This window comes from Emydura macquarii, unplaced genomic scaffold (assembly GCF_026122565.2).
Source record: "Emydura macquarii macquarii isolate MOO-44397 ecotype Brisbane River unplaced genomic scaffold, CSIRO-AGI_Emac_v2 contig_1828, whole genome shotgun sequence".
Lineage (NCBI taxonomy): Eukaryota > Metazoa > Chordata > Testudines > Chelidae > Emydura > Emydura macquarii.
In genome coordinates this window covers 51,328-77,130 of record NW_027131965.1, presented here as the reverse complement: position 1 = coordinate 77,130, position 25,803 = coordinate 51,328, and the positions used below count along the sequence as shown (strand labels likewise).

Genomic DNA, 25,803 nt, shown 5'->3' with positions numbered 1-25,803 from the left:
GTCAGGCAGGTCTCTGGGTAAAGCGGGTGGGAGCAAGGACTCAGATCCATTTGCTAACAATCCCACCAGGGCAATGTCTGAGCCTGGAAAGTTCCCCACAATAGAGGGATCATTCCTCCGCTTACCCATGTGCTTGGCATTGCATGCAGCCCTAGGGGTTGACCTGTTGCCCAGAATACTTGTGGGCTGCATTCCCCTCTCCAGTTTTACTCATTCAGGTGCAGTGGTTAAAGGTGGGAGTCAGAGAGGGAGGCTTCCTATTCAACCCGTTTGGCAGGGATTAAGAGCCGGGCTGCTAACTTGGGCAGGGCATTAGTTGCAGCCTGTCCCAGACCTGAAGATGAGTTCTGTGTGGCTCAAAAGCGCCTCTCTCACCACCAGAGGCTGCTGCAATGACAGATTGGACCCCAGCCAGCTTGTCCTTCTGAGTCACCAGCTCTTGGCAGGCCCAGCTCGCAGCGCAGGGTGGTGGGAAGGGAGGGGAGGAAACAGCCTTAAGTGTGCATAAGCAGAACTCACACAGACTACATTTCCCACAACCCCTGGTGCCTCCAGTATCCCCATTCCCCTCCCTCAGTCTTTGTTTGCAGCACAGGCAGTGGGTGCTGCTGGGGGAGAGGGAGGAGTCGAGGGTGACCCTGACCAGAGAGATAGCAAGTGTGAGCAATCAGCGCAGGGGCTGGGGGTAATAGGTGCCCATGTAAGAGAGAGCCCCGAATAGTGGGACTGCCCCTATAAAATCGGGACATCTGGTCACCCTTGAGGAGTCTGGGAGCACAAAGGAAGAGCCGCGTGTGATCAGCCCCGTGCGGCTCTTGGGTGAGTGCGACGCTGCTGCAGCTGCCTCTAGTGCGAGGTGGGAGTGGGGGCTGAGCAGAGGGGTCTGTGCTGGGAGAGACCTTCCTTAACCCCTGCTGTGCCCAGCCCTGGGGACTTTCTGCAGCTGGCACCAGCCTGCTGGGCAGCCCCGGATTCTGCTGACCCCCGCTGGGAAGCTGGAGCCCCTGGGAAATTGAGAGAGACCCAGCTGTGGGGAGGGGCAGGAAAGTGACTGGGCACAAATGTCCCTGGGAACTAAGGTGGGAACTCACAGGCAGCCCCTGGGAATCTACTCCTGGCCTGGGGCGCCGAGCTGCTGTAACAGCAAGTAACCCTCTGCCCCTGCCAGGATCTGCCCCTTTTGGGGCTAAAAACTGGAGGATGGAGAAGAGGAGGAAACCAGTCCCCACTGGGGTTTCCTCTTTGTTGTGTGTCTGGGCTGGAGGTTGTTTGTCAGGAAGAGTTAAAAACAAGAGCACAAGCTGAAAGGGAAAGGCGGGAGGGGAGCGACATGTGTGAAGGGGTAGATGGAAATGTCACCATTTCTGTTCAGTCAGGGAATTACAGGGAGAGGAGAGGAGCAGGTGATGACAGAGGAGGGGGAAAAAAAGGGGGAAATTAAATCCCCTCTGCTTTACCCTTGCCCTCTCTAACCTTGATAACATTCTGCCCCATACTCCCACTTCCTCCTTAGATAGAAAAATGCATGATGATTTTTTCCCCCTTCTTGTCTCTCAAATTATTGAGAAGTTCTGTTCTCTGTTCTCCTGCACTGACTTTTGCCCCGTTTTTCTCCCCACTTCTCCAATGTCAAATTAAAATCTCCTCGGATTTGGGGTATTTTACCCACCCTTTTTTGCCTGTAGTGCTTTGTCCTGGTTTCGGTGGGTAATTGTTGCCCTGAGTAATTTCCAAAATGGTTAGTGAGCAGAGATTGGGAGAGCCCTGAGATGTGGCTACCTCTGGGGTGGGGATGGGGGTGGCCACTCTCTGGTGGCAACAAGGCCTGGAAGGAGCACTGGAAGGGAAGGGAGTAGCAAGTGTTCCCCATGGAGACTGCCCAGCCCCCAGTTTCCCAGTCCCAGCTACTTCTCCCTGCCCAACCCAGCAGCTCCCCCAGCCACCGCCTCCTAGTTATTCCCAGTCCCCCCTGCCATCTCTTCCTCTCTGCCAGGGAGCCTTCTGACTCCATCCCTGCTTCTTTCCCCTATAAAAGCGACATTACCCAGACCTCCCTGCTAGCCATGTGAATGTCCGGCCAGGGGAAACCGTCCCGTTCAGTTGTGGATTGAATATCATAGAATCATAGAATATTAGAGTTGGAAGGGAACTCAGGAGGTCAACTAGTCCAACCCCCTGCTCAAAGCAGGACTAACCTCAGCTATATCATCCCAGCCAGGGCTTTGTCAAGCCTCAGCTTAAAAAGATGGAGATTTCACCACCTCCCTAGGTAACCCATTCCAGTGCTTCACCACCCTCCTAGTGAAAAACGTTTTCCTAATGTCCAACCTAGACCTCCACAACTGCAACTTGAGACCGTTGCTCCTTGTTCTGTCATCTGCCACCACCAAGAACAGCCTAGCCCCAGTCTATAGCTGTGCATGGGATTCTTCCTTCCTAAGTGGAGGACTCTCCACTTTTCTTTGTTGAACCTCATTAGATTTCTTTTGGCCCAATCCTCCAGTTTGTTTAGGTCCTTCTGTATCCTATCCCTACCTTCCAGGGTATCTACCACTCCCCCCAGCTTAGTGTCATCCGCAAACTTGCTGAGGGTGCAATCGACCCCATCCTCCAGATCATTAATAAAGATGTTGAACAAAACTGGCCCCAGGACCGACCCCTGGGGCACTCCGCTTGTGACCGGTTGCCAGCTAGACATGGAGCCATTGATCACTACTCATTGAGCCCTATGCTCTAGCCAGTTCTTTATCCATTTTATAGTCCATTCATCCAACCCATACTTCTTTAACTTGCTGATAAGAATACTGTGAGAGACAGTATCAAAAGCTTTGCTAAAGTCAAGGTATATCACATCCACCGCCTTCCCTACATCCACAGAGACAGTCACCTGATTATAGAAAGCAATCAGGTTGGTCAGGCATGACTTTCCCTTGTTGAATCTGTGTTGACTGTTCGTGATCACCTTCCTCTCTTCCAAGTGCCTTAAAATGGATTCCTTAAGGACCTGCTCCACGATTTTTCCAGGGATTGAGGTGAGGCTGACCGGTCTGTAGTTCCCTGGATCCTCTTTCCTCCCTTTTTGAAGATGGGCACTAGATTTGCTTTTTTCCAGTCCTCAGGGACCTCCCCCTGTTGCCACAAGCTTTCAAAGATAATAGCCAATGGCTCTGAAATCACCTCAGCCAACTCCCTCAGCACCCTTGGGTGCATTGCATCCGGCCCCACGGACTTGTGTATGTCTAAGCCTTTTAAATAGTCTTGGACCTGTTCCTTCAGCACTGCGGGGTGTTCGCCTCCTTCCCATTCTGTGCCACCCAGTACAGTAGTCTGGGAGCTGATCTTGTCTGTGAAGACGGAGGCAAAAAAGGCATTGAGTACCTCAGCTTTCTCCACATCCTCTGTCACTAGGTTGCCTCCCTCATTCTCTAAGGGGCCCACACTTTCCCTAACCTTCCTCTTGTTGTCAACATACCTGTAGAAACCCTTCTTGTTCCCTGCACGTCCCTTGCTAGCTGCAACTCCAATTGTGCCTTGGCCTTCCTGATTTCATTCCTGCATGTTCGAGCAGTGTTTTTATAATCCTCCCTAGTCATCTGACCAAGTTTCCACTTCTTGTAAGCTTCTTTTTTGTGTTTAAGTTCGCCAAAGACTTCTTTGTTAAGCCAAGACGGACGCCTACCATATTTACTGTTCTTTCTGCACATCGGGATGGTTTGCTCCTGCGCTGTATAATTCCTTCAAATTTCCCCCTTTCCCTTTGAATTGTTCTATGTTGATAAAAAAATCACCTCAAATGTTGGTGTTTTTCCTTTTCTATTGGCAACTATTTAGTTTGTGCCCTTTTTTTTCCTCAGTTCTGAAATACTGATATAAAATTCTTGAAAATCTTCCCGCTTTTCTCACCAGGCGCTGACACATTTATTATCCCTGGAGTTTTTCCATTTAATTGTCTGATATTAGCAAACCTCCTCAAGTGTTGCCTGTTCCTCGACTTCTTGAATATTGATGGTTATAAAACCCTTGTGAATTTTGCCCTTTTCACTCTAGCTATCCAATACCGTTATACAATCCATTCAATTTTTACCTCTTTGCCTTGTAGCAACAATTGGGATAAAATTACTCAAACTTTTCCAATTTCCTCTTATTTGTGATAATGGCTCTCAAATTCCTCATGTTTGCACCCTTTTTTCTTTTTAGTTACTAAGCACTGTTTTCAAATATCAGATTTTACCATTTCCCATATCATTCTCAAGCAGTGATTTAAAAAAAAAAAAAAAAAAAAAAATCCTCTCTGGTTTGGAGGTGCTCCTCATGGTTCTAAGTTGCAGTATCTTCTACTTTTTTGGGGGAGAACCTGTTGCCTGAGTCATTCTCCACATCAAAGGTTGCAGGGTTACATCTGCTCCCAGCCTCCTCTGATCAGATGCATGGAATCCTGCCCCCTCGCCCAGAGCAGGGCTAGTATCTCCCCCCGAGCAGTAAAAACCCGACAGAGATCAGGGCCCCTGACGTGCTGAATGTGATATAGACCTCAACAGAGATCAGGCCCCCCATTGTGGAAGGCTCTGCACAGACGCTGACCAAGATCAGGGCCCCCATTCTTCTGGGTGCAGCACAGACCCTCTGCAAGGACTGGATTCCCATTGTGACAAGAGTGGCACAAACCCTGACTGAGATCAGGTCACCCAGTGTGCCAGGCACTTCACAAACCCTGATCGAGTTTGGGGGCACTCAGTGTGCCAGGAATTGCACAGACCCCTACATAGATGAGGGATCTTGTTGTGCCAGGCCTTGCACAGACGATGGCCCCAGATCGCTGCCTCAATCATGCTGGGCACTTCAGAGACCCCGCTGAGATCAGTGCCTCCCAGGCCTGGCACGGCGGTGCAGGGCTCTGCAAAGACACTGCCCACGATCAGGCTCCCCTTTGTGCCAGGTGCTGCACAGACACCAAGGTTATGTCTGCACTGTAGTTAAACCCCCTGGCTGGTCCAGGTCAGCTGACTTGGGCTGACAGGGCTGAGGCTAAGGGGGTGTTTGATTGTAATGCAGATGTCTGGGCTCAGGCTGGAGTCTGGGCTGTAGGACCCTGCAAGGTGGCAGGGTCCCAGAGACCCGGAATGTCTACACCAGAATTAAACAGGCCCTCAGCCTTATTCATCTGGCATGGACCAGTCACCAGTGTCTAATTGCAGTGTAGACAGACCCACGGTGTGGGAATGAGAATCCTTGCCACAAAAAAGGCTAAAGAGTGGGCAGCTGCTCCCCATTTTACAGATGGGGGAAACTGAAGCTCAGGGAAGTGAAGTAATTTGCTCATGTTCACATGGAGAATTTGGTGCAAAACTGGGAACTGAACCCACCTCGTTTGAATTCCAACCTCTCCCCTTAACCAGGAGCCCAGCTTGTATTTGTCCAATGTTGCATTAAAAACCTCTAAAGAGGGAGGTGGTGGAATCTCTATCTTTAGAGGTTTTTAAACTGCGGCTTGACAAAACCTCGCTGGGATTATTTAGCTGAGGTTCGTTCTGCTTTGAGCAGGGGGTTAGACTAAATGACCTCCTGAGGTCCCTTCCAACTCTATGATTCTATGATCTGATTGTTTGCATTGCATGGGCTTCCAAGGCAGGTTGTGGGATTTCCTTCACTGGAGGCTGTTAAGAACAAGTCAGAGATGCACCAGTCTGGGTGTGCAGGGATACCTGGCGTTGCCTCCACACAGGAGGCCCTGATGAGACGACTTCTCAAGGTCCCTTCCTTGCCTTTGTTGAAATAATTCTAGTTTTGTGCTGTGTGTTCTATGCTGAGCTGTTTTGCAGGGTGTAATTTTGAACTGCGATGCATCATTTTGTGTTGCATAGTTTCCTGGTGCATTGTTTTGCCTCAGGTTGTTTGGTGCCTGTGTTGTGTTGGCTTGAACTGAGCTCTTTTGCTTTGTGAACTTTTGTCCTATAGTGTGTTAGTTTGCATTGTGTTGCTTTGCTCTCCATTGTATTGTCATTTTCTGCCGTGGAGTGTAGTTTTTTTTTTTTTTGTTGAATTGCCTGACATTATGTTGTAATTTTTTTTTTTCTGTAGCTTTGCATAGCATGCTAGAAATGTATCTTGAATGATCTGGATGATGGGGTGGATTGCACCCTTAGAAAGTTCAGGGGTGACACTAAGCTGGGAAGAGTGGTGGATACCCTGGATGGTAGGGATAGGACACAGAGTGACCTAGACAAGTTTCAGGATTGGGCCAAAAGAAATCTGATGAAGTTCAAGTGCAGAGTCCTGCACTTAGCACAAAAAGAATCTGCTACAGACTAGGAATTCTGCGGAAAAGGATCTGGGGATTACAGTGGACAAGAAGCTGGATATGAGTCAACAGTGTGCCCTTATTGCCTAGAAGGCTAATGGCATATTGGGCTGCATTAGTAGGAGCATTGCCAGCTTATCGAGGGAAATGATTATTCCCTGTATTCGGCATTGGTGAGGCCACATCAGAAAACCCCCCAGCTTAGTGTCATCCGCAAACTTGCTGAGGGTGCAATCGACCCCATCCTCCAGATCATTAATAAAGATGTTGAACAAAACTGGCCCCAGGACTGACCCCTGGGGCACTCCGCTTGTGACCGGTTGCCAGCTAGACATGGATCCATTGACATTGGAGACATTAGGCCGCATTTAGAATATTGTGTCCAGTTTTGGGCCCCCCAATACAAAAAGGATGTGGACAAGTTGGAGAGAGTCCAGCGGAGGGCAACCAAAATGATGAGGGGGCTGGAGCACAGGACTTATGAGGAGAGGCTGAGGGAACTGGGCTTGTTTAGTCTGCAAAAGAGAAGAGTGAGGGGGATTTGATAGCGGCCTTTAACTACCTGAAAGGGGGTTCTAGGGAGGATGGGGCTAGGCTGTTCTCGGTGGTGGCAGATGACAGAACAAGGAGCAACGGTCTCAAGTTGCAGGGAGGGAGGTCTAGGTTGGACATTAGGAAAAAGTTTTTTACTAGGAGGGTGGTGAAGCACTGGAATGGGTTACCTAGGGAGGTGGTGGAATCTCCATCCTTAGAGGTTTTTAAGCTGCGGCTTGACAAAGCCCTGGTTGGGATGATATAGCAGAGGTTAGTCCTGCTTTGAGCAGGGGGTTGGACTAGATGACCTCCTGAGGTCCCTTCCAACTCTAATATTCTATGATTCTATGATCACTACTCATTGAGCCCTATGCTCTAACCAGTTCTCTATCCATTTTATACTCCATTCATCTAACCCATACTTCCTTAACTTGCTGATAAGAATACTGTGAGAGACGGTATCAAAAGCTTTGCTAAAGTCAAGGTATATCACATCCACCGCCTTCCCTACATCCACAGAGCCAGTCACCTCATCATAGAAAGCAATCCGGTTGGTCAGGCATGACTTTCCCTTGGTGAATCCGTGTTGACTGTTCCTGATCACCTTCCTCTCTTCCAAGTGCCTTAAAATGGATTTCTTAAGGACCTGCTCCATGATTTTTCCAGGGATTGAGGTGAGGCTGACCGGTCTGTAGTTCCCTGGATCCTCTTTCCTCCCTTTTTGGAAGATGGGCACTATATTTGTTTTTTTCCAGTCCTCAGGGACCTCCCCCTGTTGCCACGAGCTTTCAAAGATAATAGCCAATGGCTCTGAAATCACCTCAGCCAATTCCCTCAGCACCCTCGGGTGCATTGCATCCGGACCCATGGACTTGTGTATGTCCAATCCTTCTAAATTGTCTTGGACCTGTTCCTTCAGCACTACGGGATGTTCGCTTCCTTCCTATTCTGTGCCACCCAGTGAAGCAGTCTGGGAGCTGATCTTGTCTGTGAAGACAGAGGTAAAAAAGGCATTGAGTACCTCAGCTTTCTCCACATCCTCTGTCACTAGGTTGCCTCCCTCATTCTCTAAGGGGCCCACACTTTCCCTAACCTTCCTCTTGTTGGCAACATACCTGTAGAAACCCTTCTTGTTCCCCTTCACGTCCCTTGCTAGCTTGCAATTTGTTTTCTTTCCAAATTAGTTTGAACACCTTCTCATTTACTCGCTATACTCAGATTACATTTCTTAAAACAACTTTCTCAAAGATGGATTTTTCCCAAATGTTTCCAGTTCAGCCTCAGATTTCTCATCAACGTGGGTTTCAAACATCATATTTGTTTACAATCTGTGGATTAAATAAAATGCTGTTGTTTTCCAGAGATGTATATCAGGAACACTAACTTGATTGCAAATTTGATTCACTAACCTTATCCTGCACCCCCATGAGAGGCATCAAATTTCAAGGCAATCCAAGTAACCGTGTGGCTTTTTGAGCATTTCGAACACATGTTTTTGCACTGAAAATTGTTCTGAATCTTAACTAGAACAGACTATGCAGTCCCCTCTCTTTCTTTGTAGTTATCGAATATTGATATTAAATCTCCTAATTTCTGGGTTTTTTTCTTCCATAATATCACATTTACTGTCTCCCTTTTTCTCCCCAGTTCTCAAAAATTGATATCAAATACCCTAAAAATGTGCTTTATTTTTTCTCTAGCCAATGGGAGGAATCTATTTGTGTTGCTCATCAACATGGAAGTCAAGACAAGAGCAGTGTTGTCTTCTTTAATATCCCATTGATGGACCTTACCTGTCAGGCAGAAAGTAACTTTTGCCAATCTGCACTTCCCATAGTTAAAGTCTCTCTCCTTTCTTGTGATTTACATAGCCACAGAGGCTCACAATGCAACTACTCAAATAATCCATGCAGCAACCTAAAAGTGTTCATTAAAGTCTCATCACTAAACAAATTCTTATCACTCTAACACAGTACCTGTTTTAACAACACTAACCGTGCTGAGCCAGACTGAATCCAGCTGTGTATTGTCCATGTTCAGTTGAGACATGGGGACTTTGACAAGAGCTAACACCTTGCCTGCCAGTGTCACAGTCTCCACTAGGAGCATGAACCATAGAAAGAAACAGGGTTAGCTGAGGCAAGAAGGGCCTGGATCACCTTTCCCAAAAGTTTTATAATGAGGCCTGTCACACTAAAGGAGGCACTCCCAAGAGAGACTGTCTAAAGGCTGGGGCATCAAACAACTTTAAAAACCTGTTCAGCTGTGTTGGGGAGAAGAACAGGGAAAATCCCTCAAGGTGGCTCATTTGATTCTGCTCTTCTCTGGCCTTCGGTTCAGAGACTCTGTTACTGGAAAGGCTTCACTGTGTCTTGAGAGATTCATCCTGGTGGAATGGGGATAAGCCTGGACTGTAATAAGGTCACTATGTGCTGCACAGTGTGGCAGTCCCTAGAATGTCCCTTTGCAGGGAAAAAGCCTGGGGGGAATCGACAAATGGACAAAAGCCCCTGCTGAATTCTCTGAAATTGCTCTTCTCTCCCTGGCAGGCTACAGAATAACGTCTACTTCTTGCTCCAGATCGTCCCATCCTCCCAGGGTGAAGGAAATGGCTGCACTGGAGCTGACTCCGGTAAGGGATTATCAGGGAGCTGGGGGCAGGTTCTGCTTGCAGGAAGAGGAGCAATAAATGCATAGGAGGGTGGGAGCTGCTGGAGGTAGAGAAAGGGAGGGGACAGGATGCGACAAACCTGCTTGGACTTGTGTTTATCTGGGGCCTAGTTTCAAGGAACAGGCTCATGGGAGTTGGGAGTAGAATTTCCTCTTTGTGGAACAGAAAATAACCCCCCCTGCCAGGGCTCCCAGTGCTGGTGCCTGAATCTTCTGACTCTTCATTATTTACCACCCCCCCCCCAGCCTTTGTGTCAGCTGCGAACTTTATCAATGGTGGTTTTATATTCTCTTCCAGTCGTTGATAAGAATATTAAATAGCACCGGGCCAAGACCCAGTCCCTGCAGGAACCCACTGGAAATACAACTACTCAACCATGGTTCCGAATTTACAATCCTAGTTCCAGATCTATCAATTAGCCAATTTTTAATCTATTTAATGTATGCCATGTTCATTTTCTATCATTCATTTAATCAAAATATTGTGCTGAACTAAGTCAAATGCCTTGGAAGTTTAAGTCTATTACATCAATACTTGATTAACCCAACTTCTGATCTCATTCAATAAAGATATCCAGTTAGTTGGATGGAATCTGTTTTCCCTAAATCTTTGATTGGTACTAATTATATTATTGTTGATTCTGGACACTTTGTGATCAGTGTGGATACCAGTGAGACACAGTACATCTGATTTGCAGATCAATAAGGTTTAAAGTGCAAGGTTTTCTATAAATATACTAGTTAGAGACAAAGCCTAAAATTAACTACATCTCACACTCACTAAGCCTGGAGAGCTAAGCAGTTACTCAGAAGGCTGTATGCAGGAAGAGCTTTCTTCAGGGGCTCTGCCAGGGAGTCCATGGATCCTCTCGGCCAGCTGGCAGCACCTCCCGTGGAGTCAGGTGTTGATGGAGCGCCCCCTTGTGTCTAAGTGGTGACAATTTATACCCTTCCATAAACAACTTTCACCTAATTATCTCTCTCTCTCATTATCATGTATGCTAATTACCTACATTGCATTTCCACCCTTAACTACATTCTATTCTCACCATGATAATTGGGGTCATCAAAACAACATCTGGTGATAGGAGGGGTGGAGTAAAAGTGTGCCCCTTGGCAATAAAACAGTGAACCTGTGAAAGAACCCAAACTCGGGGGTCCTTACTGATATGTCCGTTGCCTAGGCAGGGGTCCAGAATTAGCCAACAACAGATTAGCAAAATCAAAGTTTATTCTTTACGTAAAGAAGGTGATCCCTTCAAACATAAGGAATCCCCTTGCTTCCAAAAAACAGACCGTATTTATAGAATCGTATAAACAAGTTTTAACACGTCACAGTTTCCATGGTGATACATACTAAAAAGTATTATCTAGGAATTTTCTAACTAAATACTAACAACTTTCCTTATCTAAGTTACAAGGTCTTTCTCTGCATTCCTTCTCTACTAGTGTCTAGACCTCTTAACTATATTATTACAACAAAACATTTTAAAATTAAATAACTGCTAACAAAACATTTTCTATCTCAAACTTTTTACAGTGAATTCTAAAATCAGTTCTCAGCAAAAACAGAAACCCCATCTTGTTTTCCCTTCACAGTTCCCCCCTTTGATTCTAATAGTTCTACTACTAGAATCACAATCATGATATATTCGTTCATTTTCCTTGCCAATATACCAATACCGTATTGACCTTTGCACCATTTGTTTCTTAGGGGGCTTAAACCTTTTTTGCTGGAAAAATGAACAGTAACATTGCTTACAACAAAACATTAACATTATAATAAACACTATTATAACTACAAACAATTTTTTAAGCCACAACAAGTCTGGTAACCAAGAAGTCAGAGCATTCCAGATGGATGACCATGAAATATCAATGCCAGACGGTGGCATTGGAGGGTTAGCGAATTCATGAAAAAATCTACTAACATTCCAAATTTTCTGTACATCCATCTCGATTTGACCTGATTCATTTTTATAAAAACAACAGGTTTGATTCAACATTACACAAACTCCTCCTTGTTGAACTAACAATTGGTCTAGGGCTAATCTATTTTGAATACTCATTTGTGCCAACGATTCAATTTCAGCCTGTAATTTTAAAATAGCATCTCCAGTCACAGTGGCAAATATCTCAAATTCTGCTGAAAAATTTCTCAGTGCATACTCCAAATCACCCACTCCTTGCCAGGGCAAAAACATTCTCCATCCTCTCCAGAATGCTGAAGAGTGTTCAGTTAATGGGTTATAATGGTGAGCATCCAGGGTGGGCCTAAAACTTCTTTTTGGTCGGTGATTATACACAACCTCATGTAAAGGAACTGGATGCACACCTCCAGGACAGAGATATACTAAGGTACATCTTCCTTTCCACCTTGGTGGTAAAGTTTTTCCTGCCCAATTTCCACATGCCCACCATACACCTTCTTCGATTGGAGTAACTCGTCTGCAACTATTGGAATGGGCTTGGTATAGCACATGTAACATGATGTTAACCCAATTCAAACCATGTATCATTTACATATTGATTAATGGTAGTAGCCTTTTGAATTTTCCAAACCTCTTCTCTAAATTGGTTATTTTTATATAAATTCATATTCTCTAACTTCTTCCACCATTTGTGGGTCTTGTTACACTTAATTCCTCAGGTGGCATCTAACGTACAATTATAAACTCTCTTCTGGTTCAATTTAGTGGCATTGGATCCTCGTTTCTGTATCAAAGTTTTACTGATTTTTTCCCCCTTCCATTGTAGGTAGATAGACAATGTATTTGTATTTTGAATATTTCCCTACATTCCTTACTTCACAAGTAATATTTAACCAGGGTTTGTCTGAATCTGTTACCGGTACAGAATGTGTCCATTGCACACATATTGGTGCTGCTGGCTTCCTTCCAGAGAGAATTAAGTCTCTAGGATCAATTCTCATTCCCAACCGGTGTTCTTTCCCCATTACTGTTCCCATGGGATTAGTCCAGGCCAAACTTTCCCATTCATTAACTGGCACAGGAATAGGTATTAGAGGTATTCCTTCCCGATGATGGGTTGCCATAAAAGAGCACACCCAACAATCTTTTACCTCCCAAGATGCAGTTAAATTCTTTATCAACGTATAAAATTAATTAATTTTAAAATCTGCATTGTCCATGTTTAAATTAATTAAAAACATCATCAAAAATAACATATCCATCTTCTACACTAATTCTAAAACAATTTATCCCCTTAATATAACAAACACACCAGAAAATAATTAACTAAATAATTAAAATATTATAAAAATAATATAGTCCATTAATCTTTTCTTTCCTGCTGCACTCTTGACTCCGTTGACCGTCTACTTCAGAGCAACCACAAGGGGATTGCCCGTGGTTCTTCACCCTTCCACGTCTGCTTCAGAGCAACCACAAGGGGATTGCCCGTAGTTCTTCACCTTCCACGTCTGCTTCTGGGACCTCGGTCCAGCGTAGCTCCCTCGTTGCACTTAGAAATCTTCTTCTTCTAAGAATTAGCATCAGGTGATTGTACTTTCTTTAGATGGGTGCAGTGGTACCAGGTTTCTTTTCCCTGTAGCTTTGCAGCAGTGTACGTTGTTAACAGCACCTGGTAAGGACCATCCCACCTTGGTTCTAAGCAATTCTTGCGTGAAAACTTCTTTAGCAATACCCAATCTCCCGGCTGGATGTCATGCACGGCCACATCTAAAGGAATTCTCTGAGCATCTCTAGAAAACTTAAAAATAGCAGTAAGTGTCTTTTGTAATTTTATAACTTATGCAACCAACTCCTCATCTCCACCCAGGAGACTGGCGTGTGCAGGTGTCAGGCTTCCCCCCAATTGAAATGGTCTCCCAAAAAGAACTTCATAGGGAGATAAATTTGTCTTTCTAATTGGCATAGTTCTTAGATGCATTAAAGCCAATGGTAACGCATCCACCCAACGTAATCCGGTATCATCCATAACTTTAGATAGTTGATTCTTCAATTTTGCATTTGATCTTTCAACTATTCCTGATGACTGAGGTCTATATGGAGTATGTAATTTTTTAATTATACCCAAAGCTTTCATTAAAGACTGCATAACTTGATTAGCAAAATGACTTCCTCTATCAGATTCTACCACTAAAAGGCAGCCAAATCTTGGAATTACATCTTTCACTAATGCCTTAACAACAGCTGCTGTGTCAGCTTTTCTAGTTGGAAAAGCTTCAATCCATTTTGAAAACACACATACTATTACCGGCACATGTTTAAAACCCTTACAAGGAGGTAAGTCCATATAATCTATCTGCAAATGCTGGCTTGGGCCATAGACCCATTCTGGTGCCCCCAGTTGTTGTGGCTGGTGACGTCCCACGTTATACTTTTGACAAATAACACAATCTTGAGATACTTGTTTAGCCATTTGATGAATACCTGGAGCACACCAAAATTGCAAAACCTGATCAGCTATCCCCCCTTTGCACGCATGATCACCTTGATGAACATAGCGGGCAAGTTTAAACAAAAGATTTTTCGGAGCCATTGGGCAGCCATCAGGTGACCACCATATATTGTCCGAAAAAATTGCCCCAATTGTCTTCCAATTGTCCAACTCCGAAGATGGAACTGAATCATAAATCTCTGAAGGGGAGACAGAAAATTGAGCTGGCCAGGAAGCACAGACTGCCTGTGCATCCGGAGGAGGAAAGGCATTCCTGGCTGCAGCCCTTGCAGCTTTATCTGCAAATGCATTTCCACGGGAGACTTCATCCAAAGCAGAAGTATGAGCTTTACAAAAAATAACAGCAATAGAAGAAGGTAACATAATAGAAACAAGCAAATTATTCACAGCCTGAGCATGTGCTATGGGCTGTCCTGAAGAAGTAAGAAAACCCCTTTGTTTCCAAATTTGTCCTGAAGCATGACAAACTCCAAATGCATAGCGAGAATCAGTATAAATATTAACAGAACAATTTACACTTAAACAACAAGCACGTGTAAGAGCAATCAATTCAGCCAATTGAGCAGAATATACATTAGGTAAAGAATGAGCTTCCCAGACCTCATGTGACGTACACACCGCATACCCTGCTCTACGCATTCCTGTCTCATCAACAAAGCAAGAACCATCAATATACAGAATATAATCTGGGTTAGTCAAAGGAGTATCCTGAAGATCAGGGCGGGGTGTAGTACTCTGAGAAATAACATAATCATAATCATGAGGTTCCACTTCAGTGGGAATCGGTAACAGTGTAGCTGGGTTTAAAGATGCACAACGTTTAATAATAATATTATCAGCTGCTAAAAGCACAATTTCATATTGAATAAGGCGTTGTGCTGAAATATGCTGAATTTTTCCTTTAATTAACAGGGCTTCTACAGCATGTGGCACATAAAGAATTAAATAATGTCCAAGCACCAAATCTTGTACCTTTTGAACTAATAAAGCAGCTGCTGCCACAGCTCTAAGACAGGCTGGATAACCCTGTATCACAGAATCAAGCTGACATGAAAAATAAGCAATTGGCCTTTGAGAACCTCCCATTGGTTGTGTAAGCACTCCAGATGCAGTACCTTTATACTCATGACAAAAAAGATTAAACTGTTTCTTATAATCTGGGAGCCCTAATGCTGGGGCTATTGACAAGGCTTGCTTTAAAAAAATAAAAGAAGCCTCAGCTTCTTCTGACCAAAGAGGTAGATCAATCTCAGAAATTTTAGTAAGTGCAACCAGAGGCTTAGCCATTGCAGCAAAATTAGGAATCCACTGCCTGCAATAACTAACCATTCCCAAAAATCCACGAATTTGTTTTTTAGTTTTAGTCTAGGAATTCTTAAAACAGCTTCTGTACACTCTGGTGAAAGTAAATGTGTTTGATAAGAAATAAGATACCCCAGATATTGAACCTCTAATTTACAGAACTGCAATTTTATCAAAGAAACACGACGCCCTTTCTCATACAGTGCTTTCAACAGAAACACAGAATCAGCAATGCATGCTTTTTCAGAATAAGAACACAAAAGCAAATCATCAATATACTGAATCAAAACAGAACCTTCAGAAAATGTTATAGACTGTAAATCTTTAGTAAGAGCTTGAGAAAAAAATCGTGGCACTGTCCACAAAACCTTGTGGAAGACGTTTCCAGCAGAATTGGGCCCCTTGCCATGTGAAACTAAACAAATATTGAGAATCTTTATGAATAGGTATAGAAAAAAATGCAGCACAAAGATCAATGCATGTAAAATAAGTGGAAAAGGGTGGAATTGAAGTTAGAATAGTTGCTGGATTTGGAACCACTGAATGTCGTGGGACCACATAAGAATTAATAATACAAAGATCTTGTACAAATCTATACACAGGTTTTCCATCTGGACCTGGTCTGGGTTTCTTAACAGGTAATATAGGAGTATTACAAGGAGATTGACAAGGTACTAAAATACCCTGCTTTTAAAAACTCTTGAATCACTGGGCGAATTCCTTCTATTGCTTCCCAAGATAAAGGATACTGAGGCACCGAAGGCGGTGGACCAGGACGAACAGTAATTTTAACTGGGTCTACAGATTTTAATAATCCCACTTCAGTAGAAGTATGAGCCCACAACCCTTCAGGTACTTCACTTAATGCAGGATGAAGAAGAGAAGGTTTAACTACATCTTCAGTAATTAAAACTTGAAAGAAAGGAACCAGTGAACCAGGAAAAGATAAAGAAATTCCTTCTGGTGTAAAAATCATAGTGGCATTCAATTTACATAACAAGTCTCTCCCAAACAAATGATGAGGACAATCTGAAGAAATCAAAAAAGCATGTTGTTCTGTAAGAGGACCTATACGAACAAGTGTAGGTTTAGTCTGGGAAACACGGTGTATTTTTCCTGACACTCCCACAACTGGAATAGAATGCTTAGGGTCGAGAGGGACCTCAGAATTTTTGAGTAAACTTGATTCCGCTCCAGAATCAACTAAACAACTATAAATTTGTTCTCCTATCTGAATTTTTAATTGTGGATCAGAAGAATCTAAATGAAATGAAACAGCAAGCAAAGCTAACAGAGTAAAGTCTCCCTCTTCATCCTAGTCTATATCTTCTAAATCATTCTCCCTTCGAATGGCCGGAACATTTTCACTTTGGGGTCGTTGATTTAAACGCGGTTGAAACCCTCTAAATCTTACTGGACATTCACGTTTCCAGTGACCAAATTCCCCACAATAATTACAAGTATCTACATTTTCTCTCCCTTGCCTCTGATAAATTACATTAGGCTGTCTCCGGCCAGTCTGTCTTATGCCTTGCAGGCAGCGTTCTTGAGGGGGGGCTCCCCTATTAGGATACCGAGAAAGAGCTAGTAAGCTGGCAGTTTCTTTCTGCTTTTTCTTTTCTCTCCCATTAAACACATATGTAGCAATGGAAATAACCTCAGACAATGATTTCCCTTGCCAACCTGGAGCATTGCGATAAAAATAAGATCTAATATTCCCAGCTGATTGTCTCACAAAAAAACCTGCAACCATAGATTGATTTTCCTGTAAATCAGGATTTAATCCTCCATGCTGTCTGAGGGCTTTCTTCAATCGCTCAAAAAAATCTCCTGGATGTTCATCAGGACCCTGTGTACACAATTCTACCTTAGTCCAATTAACTCCGGCTTTTGCTGCTCTTCTAATTGCTTCCAATAAAGCCAAACGATGATTGATTAAATTGTTCCTTCCTGCATCACTATTATAATTCCATAAAGGATCTTCCATAGGCCATGGGCGAGTAACATGTCCTCCCTCTTGCTTAGTAGTTTCCTGAATAATTTTCAATTTTTCCTCCTCTGTCAAAAGAGCATCTAATAACTGAGTAACATCTGCCCATGATGGATTATATATAGAAAAAACTTTTTATACACTGTCTCTGGATCATCACGTAAACGTGGCATACTCTGTTGCCATAAAAGCAGATCATGTGGAGCAAAGGGAATGTGAACAAAAGATTCCTGAATACTTCCATCTCCAATAGGGATAGGATAAGTTCTTAATGGAGCTTGAACAATAGGAATAGAAGAATTAGGATATAAATCAGAAGAGGACAGCTCTTCATTTAGCCTACGACGAACCTGAGCTCTAGTTCCCTTACTGACAGGCTTATCTGACAGTCTGGAAGTACTAGCAGGGGGTGCGGTAGGGGAAAATGAAGATTCCTGTCCAGTCCTATACTCTCCCTCTCCCTCAAACACACAGCAAGGAGGGGGTGGCCAATCCTCCTCCTCTGCTTTCCCTGCTTGTAAATTCTTTTCATTGTAAGGCAGAGGATTAGTAAGAGAAGGGTAAATTTTTGAAATAAATTCACCAGTGTTAGAAATCGGCGGTGCAGATGACGGCGCAACAGTTGCCAATTTCCTTTCTAAATTCTTCACAGTTGATTTATAGCTAGCTAGCTGACTCTCCGTACGGCGTTTAAAGGCTACATTATCCCATAAATACCAATATTCCATTTGCTTAGGGTGTGAATCTTCTATTAACCCCTTCAAACATTGCAATTTATCTTGATCAAAGGTACCTTCCTCTGGCCATTGTTTACTGGAATCTCCAGAAAAACAACCTGGCCATATCATTTTACATAACAAAATTAAACACTTTACAGACAAACCCTTAGAACCTGGAATAGACTTAAATTTTTTAACCATATAGTCCAAAGGACTCCCAGGGATGGGAGAAAATTGCCCCGCACCCATAACTGGGTTTTCTGATCAGAAATTGCTCACCAACTCTCACCCACACCAGGGCATTACAGAATGAAATTATAACATTACACACCAACTCTCACCCACACCAGGGCATTACAGAATGAAATTATAAAATTGCTCACCAACTCTCACCCACACAGGGCATTACAGATTGGAATTATAGAATTCCTCACCAACTCTCACCCACACAGGGAATTACAGATTGGAATTATACCAGTAGACTTTGCTAATAAAATAAACAAGGGACTTTACCTTATCGCCTCCCCACCGCCTCAACTCCCCAGAAGTTATCCCAATAGGTGAATTCACCTGGTGCCTGCTGGGTAGGTTCAGTGGAGCCGAGACGAGGAGGATGCGCTCTGGGCCTGCCCCATTTGGGGTGCCAATTTGTGAAAGAACCCAAACTCGGGGGTCCTTACTGATATGTCCGTTGCCTAGGCAGGGGTCCAGAATTAGCCAACAACAGATTAGCAAAATCAAAGTTTATTCTTTACGTAAAGAAGGTGATCCCTTCAAACATAAGGAATCCCCTTGCTTCCAAAAAACAGACCATATTTATAGAATGGTATAAAGTTTTAACACGTCACAGTTTCCATGGTGATACATACTAAAAAGTATTATCTAGGAATTTTCTAACTAAATACTAACAACTTTCCTTATCTAAGTTACAAGGTCTTTCTCTGCATTCCTTCTCTACTAGTGTCTAGACCTCTTAACTATATTATTACAACAAAACATTTTAAAATTAAACAACTGCTAACAAAACATTTTCTATCTCAAACTTTTTACAGTGAATTCTAAAATCAGTTCTCAGCAAAAACAGAAACCCCATCTTGTTTTCCCTTCACAAACCCCAGACATTCAAGGATACTTCTTGTTCCCATCACCGTTATCTATGTGCAGCTGCAAGCTATAGTGTCTCTGTATATGTCTTATTATGTGCCATGCTATGCAGGAACTAAGACATCTATAAGGTTATTCAGTCTCTGCCAGCTGGAAGATGTCATGCGACAGGGGTCAGAATAGCTTCAGTTGCTTGCTTGGCTATGCTAGGCCTGTAGGACAGTGGTCAAGCAACTCAAATCGTAGTGGGCCTCCAATAATTATCCCCCTTAAATTTTTTTATTAATTAAATCCAGTATCAGCTGCTCTATTGTCTTTCTCTTTCTCAATGTCAGACTGACACTCTTGGAATTAGCTGTGTCATCACTTTTACATTTTTTATATATTGGCACAACATTAGCTTTATTCCACTCTTCTGGAATTTCCCCAGTCTTCCAAGACTCATTGAAAATCAACATTGACAGCCCAGCATGCTTATCGGTCTGGTCTTTTAAAACTCTTAAATGGAAGGTATCTGGACTTGCTGATTTAAAAAGATCTAACTTTAATAGCTGCTGTTTAACATCCTCATGAGTTACTATTGGAATGGAAAGAGTGGTGTCGTCATCATCATATGAGTACATCTGTTTTTCCCAAATCCGGGAGAGAAAAATGTATTGAACGCTTTTACCTCCTTTGCATAATTTTTGATAATTCTGCCATTTCCATCTTGTAATGGACAAATACTGGTGTGAAGATTCTTTTTGTATTTAATATACTTTTAAAAAACTTCCTTCTTCTCTCTGCTGGCTGTAGATTTCTGTGTGCTTCCCTTACCAATTTTCTACCATTCCAACCTTCAGATTTATTGTCTTTCCTACTGACTTCCCCTTTCTGCCATTTATTTTACTGGGGTGATGTTGGGATTCCTACCAGGGGGCTGTCTCTGGACCCTGATGGAGGCTTCGTCTTCTATATTGAGCTGTGGCTAGTAGATATGTGATAAATGTGAAGACCTTTCCTTCCTCGGTCAGCTGGGAGGGACAAAGGTTCTCTCCTTCTCCCCTCACCCTGATGCCTCTTGGCTGCTCTGATAAGATGGGGATGGGACTCTGTTGACATGAGCCTCCCAGAACTTCCCTTTACCAGGCCCTGCTCTCCTGTGAATAGTGGGGTTGTCAGTGGGGCAGCAGGTACCAAGTGTTGGACTCTTCCTCTTTCAGGGGCTGGTGACCTTCGAGGAGGTGGCTGTGTATTTCACCAGGGAAGAGTGGGCTCTGCTGGACTCCGCTCAGAGAGCTCTCTACAGAGATGTCACACAGGAGAACTATGAGAACGTGAACTTGCTGGGTAAGGAGTCCTGTCCCCTTGCTTATTAGCTGTGGGGTCTCTGAAGAGCCTGAGTAGTAATAACTTGATACCTTTACTCACCGTCCAAGTTTTGACAAATTTCCTTACCCCCTTTTTTTACTTATCTCAAACCCACTAGTATAATTTTTTGGACATGTGCATTTTTGGTGCTGTAGGTCATGTGGGGAAAAAAAGGACTATTGTAATATGTTTAGAATTTGTAATTTATTTATCCTTATGGTGTGCATTAAAACTAAATTAACAACTGTAGCTTTCATGCCTTTTCCTCATTTTAAGAGGAAACTATGCCACTATGCAATTCCAAATTAAATTGCGTAAATAGGTCTATGACTCATGCACGGCTTGTGTGACAGTCAGATGAGCTCAGCTTTTGGTAGGGGAGTGTATGATGTTGCCATTCGAGAGTCCGTGGGTGAAGGGAGAACAGAGCAGTCAGAGGGGAGGGGAAGAGGGGAGTAGATATTAATGGGGTGCCAGGAGATGGGGAGCAGTGTGTGGAGAATTATGAAGCAGCAGGGAGGGATGGGGTAGTGAGAGAGAAAGAGGGAACATAAGAAGCTCCCAAGGTGCCCGGAGGTGTTGGCAGCTGAGAGGAGCGGAAAGAAGGGGAGGGGATGTGGAGGAAGGGCACCCAGGAAGAGGGCTGGGAGGTCAGTGGGAGGAAGGAGAGGTTTTGGGTCTAGAGCTGTGCGGGATCCCAGACCTTGAACACACAATCCCTGCCTAGGCTTGTTGCGTTAGAGCCTGCACACTAGTTTTATTTCTGTTCAGTTTCACTTTATTTTTACATTTCCCCCCAAATATTATTATTTTAACTCTTGACCTTCCTCCACCGCTCATTATCCTTTCCCCCCACCCCGCTTCCATCCTCCTCATCTCTGTGCACAGTGACCCTGGCCAACAATCTTGAGTCCTTGCTACATTCTCCTCTCCCAGAGCAGGGCCACTGCTCAGGCTCCAATGGGCACTTTGCTGATAGTGACACAGGGTGGTAGTGTAGCTTGTACAACTATTACACTTATATGTCTTGGGGTACAACTTGCCCTTGTCGGCGGCTACTCAAACTTAATTGAGAAGATGTAATTTGGTGAAGCACATACACAAACTTCATTTAATACAGTTCCAGCGGGGTAGCTGTGTTAGTCTGTTTTTAGCAAAACAGCCAGAGTTCTGTGGCACCTTTAAAGACTAACATTTATTTGGGCAAAAGCTTTCATGGGCAGAAACCCACTTCGTCGGGTGCATGAAGTAGAAACTTCAGTTAGGTAGGTATATATACACATGCAAGGATGGGTGAGTTACATCACAGTGAGGAGGGCAAGTGTTAACGAGGTAATTCAATCAGGGTGGATGAGTCCCATTCAAAACAGTTGATGAGAAGGTGTGAATGCCAAAAGGGGGAACATTATTTTTTGTGGTGGGCTAGCCACTCCCAGTCTATATTCAGACCTAGTCTGATAGTGTCAAGTTTGCATATGATTTCCAGTTCTGCAGTTTCATGCTGGAGTTTGTTTTTGAAGTGTTTCATTTAATACAGACAGCTATAATTAAAATCATAGGCAAGGACTAATAAGCATCATGGTTAAACTAAGAGAAGGATAGTAAAGAAGGTCCAGCATTGTTCCTAGTATCCTCTTGCAGTGCGCATACTTACAATGTATGGACCCCATTGAAAACAAAGATTCAAAGGAAAGTGAAACTGTCAGAAAGGAGGACCTGATTCAATTTACAGTGTCTCAGAGACCTGAAAAAATAGGAATCGGGTGAAGTATTTTTTCTTCTTTTGAGTAGGGTCCCTATGAACCTCCACTGTAGGTGTGTCTGCATCTCTGCGCTGATGAGTGGAGATCTTTGGCAGCAGTCCGTCCCACCCACGCATGTGTTGCTTCCCTCCTGTCACCAGGCTAGCCAGCATGTGAAGGCAATCCCTCTTCGGTTCCTTCTCAACCACCCTTGGCTAGAGACTGTCCATTCGCAGGTTAATTAGCAGGGGTGCACACCTCAATGGTCACACAATACAGGGCAAAAGTTCTCCAGCTGAGACATGCCTCCACATCAACCTGCTTGAGCTCAGAGGTCAGAAACGTGCGCTCACTTCCTTCTGCTGATCAAAGACATGCACACAAGGGTCAGACAATATGGCCTGCGTGTATTATATAAACCATCAGGATGGCACGAGGTCTCCCTCACTGTGCGTAAAAGCTCTAAAACTATGGAACTGATGCATCTCCCACATTATCCTAATATCAGCGGCCTACTCAGCAGGAATACAGAACACAACAGAAGAATCCCAGGCAATGCTACAGACTGGGGGTCGACGGGCTAGGCAGCAGTTCTGCAGAAAAGAACCTGGGAGTTAATGGACAAGAAGCTGGATATGAGTCAGCAGTGTGCCCTGGTTGCCAAGAAGGCTAATAGCATATTGGGCTGCATTAGTAGGAGCATTGCCAGCAGAGCGAAGGAAGTGATTATTCCCCTCTATTGAGCACTGGTGACGCCTCGTTTGGAGTACTGTGTCCGGTTTTGGGCCTCCATTACAAAAAGGATGTGGACAAGTTGGAGAGAGTCCAGAGGAGGGCAACAAAAATTTTTCAGGGAGCTGGAGCACATGACTTATGAGGAGAGGCTGAGGGAACTGAGCTTGTTTAGTCCGCAGAAGAGAAGAATGGGGGGAGAGGGGTGGGGAGTTCCAGGGAAGATGGAGCGTGGCTGTTCTCAATAGTAGCAGCTGACAAAACTAGGAGCAATGGTCTCAAGTTGCAATAGAGGGGGTCTAGGTTGGATATTAGGAAAATCTTTTCCACTAGAAGGGTGGAGAAGCACTGGAATGGGTTACCTAGGAAGGTGATAGAAGCTCCATCTGTGACACTGGGTGGATTAGGGGGATCATTTATGATATTATTTAATATCAATATTTCACAATTATAATAATTTATGAGATAGGCCATGTCAGGTACCATTAGAAAGGGTATAATTTGCTAAGTATGATGATATTTGTGTTTGTGTCATATTTGTGTTGAAAGTTATGGATATGTTTGTTATAGCTATATTTCTTGCACTGTTTCTGGGCGACACCCCAGACAGGATGACTGCACCTCTACCCTGCTTAATTATTGTTAATTCCCATATTTAAATGCGGTCCAACTGCTTTAGACACTGCATAGCAACCAAATTGCTAAAGCCCCTCCAGAACTCCCTTCTTGCAGGATCCTGTGGGGTACTGTACCTGTTTGTGGTTACTTGTTTGTCTCTCAAAATGAGAGCGCAAAATATTTGTCCTGTGATTATCTCCATAGGTCTATTCAACCAAGTCACAGCCTTTGGCATAGCTACTCCCACAAAACCTCAACCTAATGTAACAGGCCCTTAACTGTAGCAAGTTTAATAACCCATTTGTTTATGTTCAACCTACTTGCCACTCCATGCATGTTCCAAGACACTAAGCAGTGCTCTGATAAAGTCATTTTATCTACAGCAAGCATAAAATTACTCACAATACCTGAGCCAGGTCATAAAATCAGCTTGGGGTCACAAGAGTGAGAGGCTGGGGAAAGACTTGGGTTTGTTGCCTCCACCCCGCCTCCCTCAAAATCCGCAGCAGCCAAAGCTGTCTTCCCTCCAAGCTTCTTTTTGAGCCTGTCCCTCCAGAGGTCATGTGGCCCAGTTCCTGTTTCTTACATTCTTCTTTTTGAGAAGAATTAGTCTGTTGCTCCTGAGTGTTAGCATTTAATTTTCCAGCCTTCTCCACACAGGGGAATTTTAATTTTAATTCCCCTTACACCTCACTCACTAGATTCCCTAAATCTCCAATATGTACTTTCATGAGGTCACAGTTCTGGGGTAGCTATATCTTTGACCTGCCTCCATGGTCTGCTCAAGGAATGCCCTCTCAGGTATCTGGCCTCTAGCCAGCATCTCTGTGTGGGCAGCTACCCACCTGCCTCTCCTTTGTGAGCAAGGTTTGAGGACTGCAGTTTGCACTTCACTCTGTTCACTATATCAAAGTACAACTCCTTTGCTTTCGCTCCAATTGTTATGAGTAGTGTATATGTGATAGAAGTAGAAGTTTTGGCAACATTTCTATGATTCCAATACACCCTCCATTTTCGCTGTGTGATTTGGTATTGCTATGAATATAAAGAGCAGGAGATATGGTGTTTTGTCACGTAGCTGCCGTGGGTTGATGTGAATGGGTCACGAAAGACTGGCAAGGAGCAACCCGCATCAATGGTCCGGCCCTGCAGTTGTGGCCCTTCTTCGGGCCCCAGCTCGGAGGAAGGCCACTGCACCTTCCTACCAGGGGAATACCAGTGTCTGCTATGAGTCTGTCGCCCGGCCCTGAGGCAGGGCGGGCAGGCAAGCAGTGTCCTCTGGTCAGGAGAGCCGGGGACGATACTCACTCTCTGGTGGCAAGGATAAGGGGGAGGGGAGAAGGATGCAGGCCTACCCAACTCCACTGCATCCCAGCCCTGGGCCCTAGCAGTGGCAAAAGGCGTTGCCACTGAGTTGGCGGGACTCCCACTGCAACACACCGATGGGGCTTTCCCTGTCTCAGCCACAGCTATGGCCGTCTCTGGACCACTTCCTCCCCGTATCCCCATGTATCTGTGTCCACTTGGTCCTTGGGGTCGCTGGGGTACACGGCCTGGGGTAGACCCGCTAGTCCCTCCTCGTCCATGGGCGGCAAGGCCGGGAACTCCTCTGCGAGGGGCAGCTCCTCCAGGTCACAGGGCTCCAGGGATGGCTCGGCCTCAGGCAGCTCCTCCAGGTCCTGTCCCGTCTCCGGGGGCTCAGCATCAGGCAGCTCTTCCAGGTCGGATCCGGCCTTGGGGGGGGATCTCCCAGCCCTCAGGCTCAGGGGACTTGGTCCAGTCACTAGGGTACAGGGGCCTGGCCCAGTCCTCTGGGGCCGGTAGGAGGCCCGGAGGCCCTATCCAACCCTTAGCGGTTGGCTGCTTGGGCCATTCCAGGGGCTTCTGCTCCAGGAGGTGTTCGCTTGGGCCAGCGGCCCAGCCTGGTTCAAGCCTTTGCTGCAGCCGGCAGAATGGTACGTCTGCCTCCGGTGGCAACTGTCTCCCTACTGAGCGGCGGGGCCTGCTTTTTGTATCCACAGCCCTGGCTGGGGCTCCGCCCCTCTGCTGCCAGATTGGCCGGCCGGCGGGACCTATTGCTGGCCGGCTCCCCAGTTACCGGGCAGACTGGACTGCCGGTCCCTTTACTGTCCAGCCCTGCAGTTGTGGCCCTTCTTTGGGCCCCGGCTCGGAGGAAGGCCACTGCACCTTCCTACAGTCACCTATCAATGGGAGGATCTCATTCTAGCTAGGTGAAGCATATATGGACTTATTATGTTTTGGGGAATAGGAAGAACTCAGCTTGGGGATCTAGTGCACTCA

At 44.8% G+C, this 25,803-nt stretch overlaps 1 protein-coding gene across 1 annotated transcript in view; it reads left to right on the top strand.

Moving 5' to 3' along the window:
- Positions 1 to 780: 780 nt before the first annotated feature.
- The window catches only part of LOC137159268 (zinc finger protein 850-like), a 61,529-nt gene continuing 36,506 nt past the window's right edge, over positions 781 to 25,803 (top strand). The window contains exons 1-3 of the mRNA XM_067557430.1: positions 781 to 819; positions 9,382 to 9,464; positions 20,263 to 20,389. Coding sequence (XP_067413531.1) covers positions 9,441 to 9,464; positions 20,263 to 20,389 — 151 coding nt within the window. The 5' untranslated portion in view covers positions 781 to 819; positions 9,382 to 9,440. The remainder of the gene's footprint in view (positions 820 to 9,381; positions 9,465 to 20,262; positions 20,390 to 25,803) is intronic.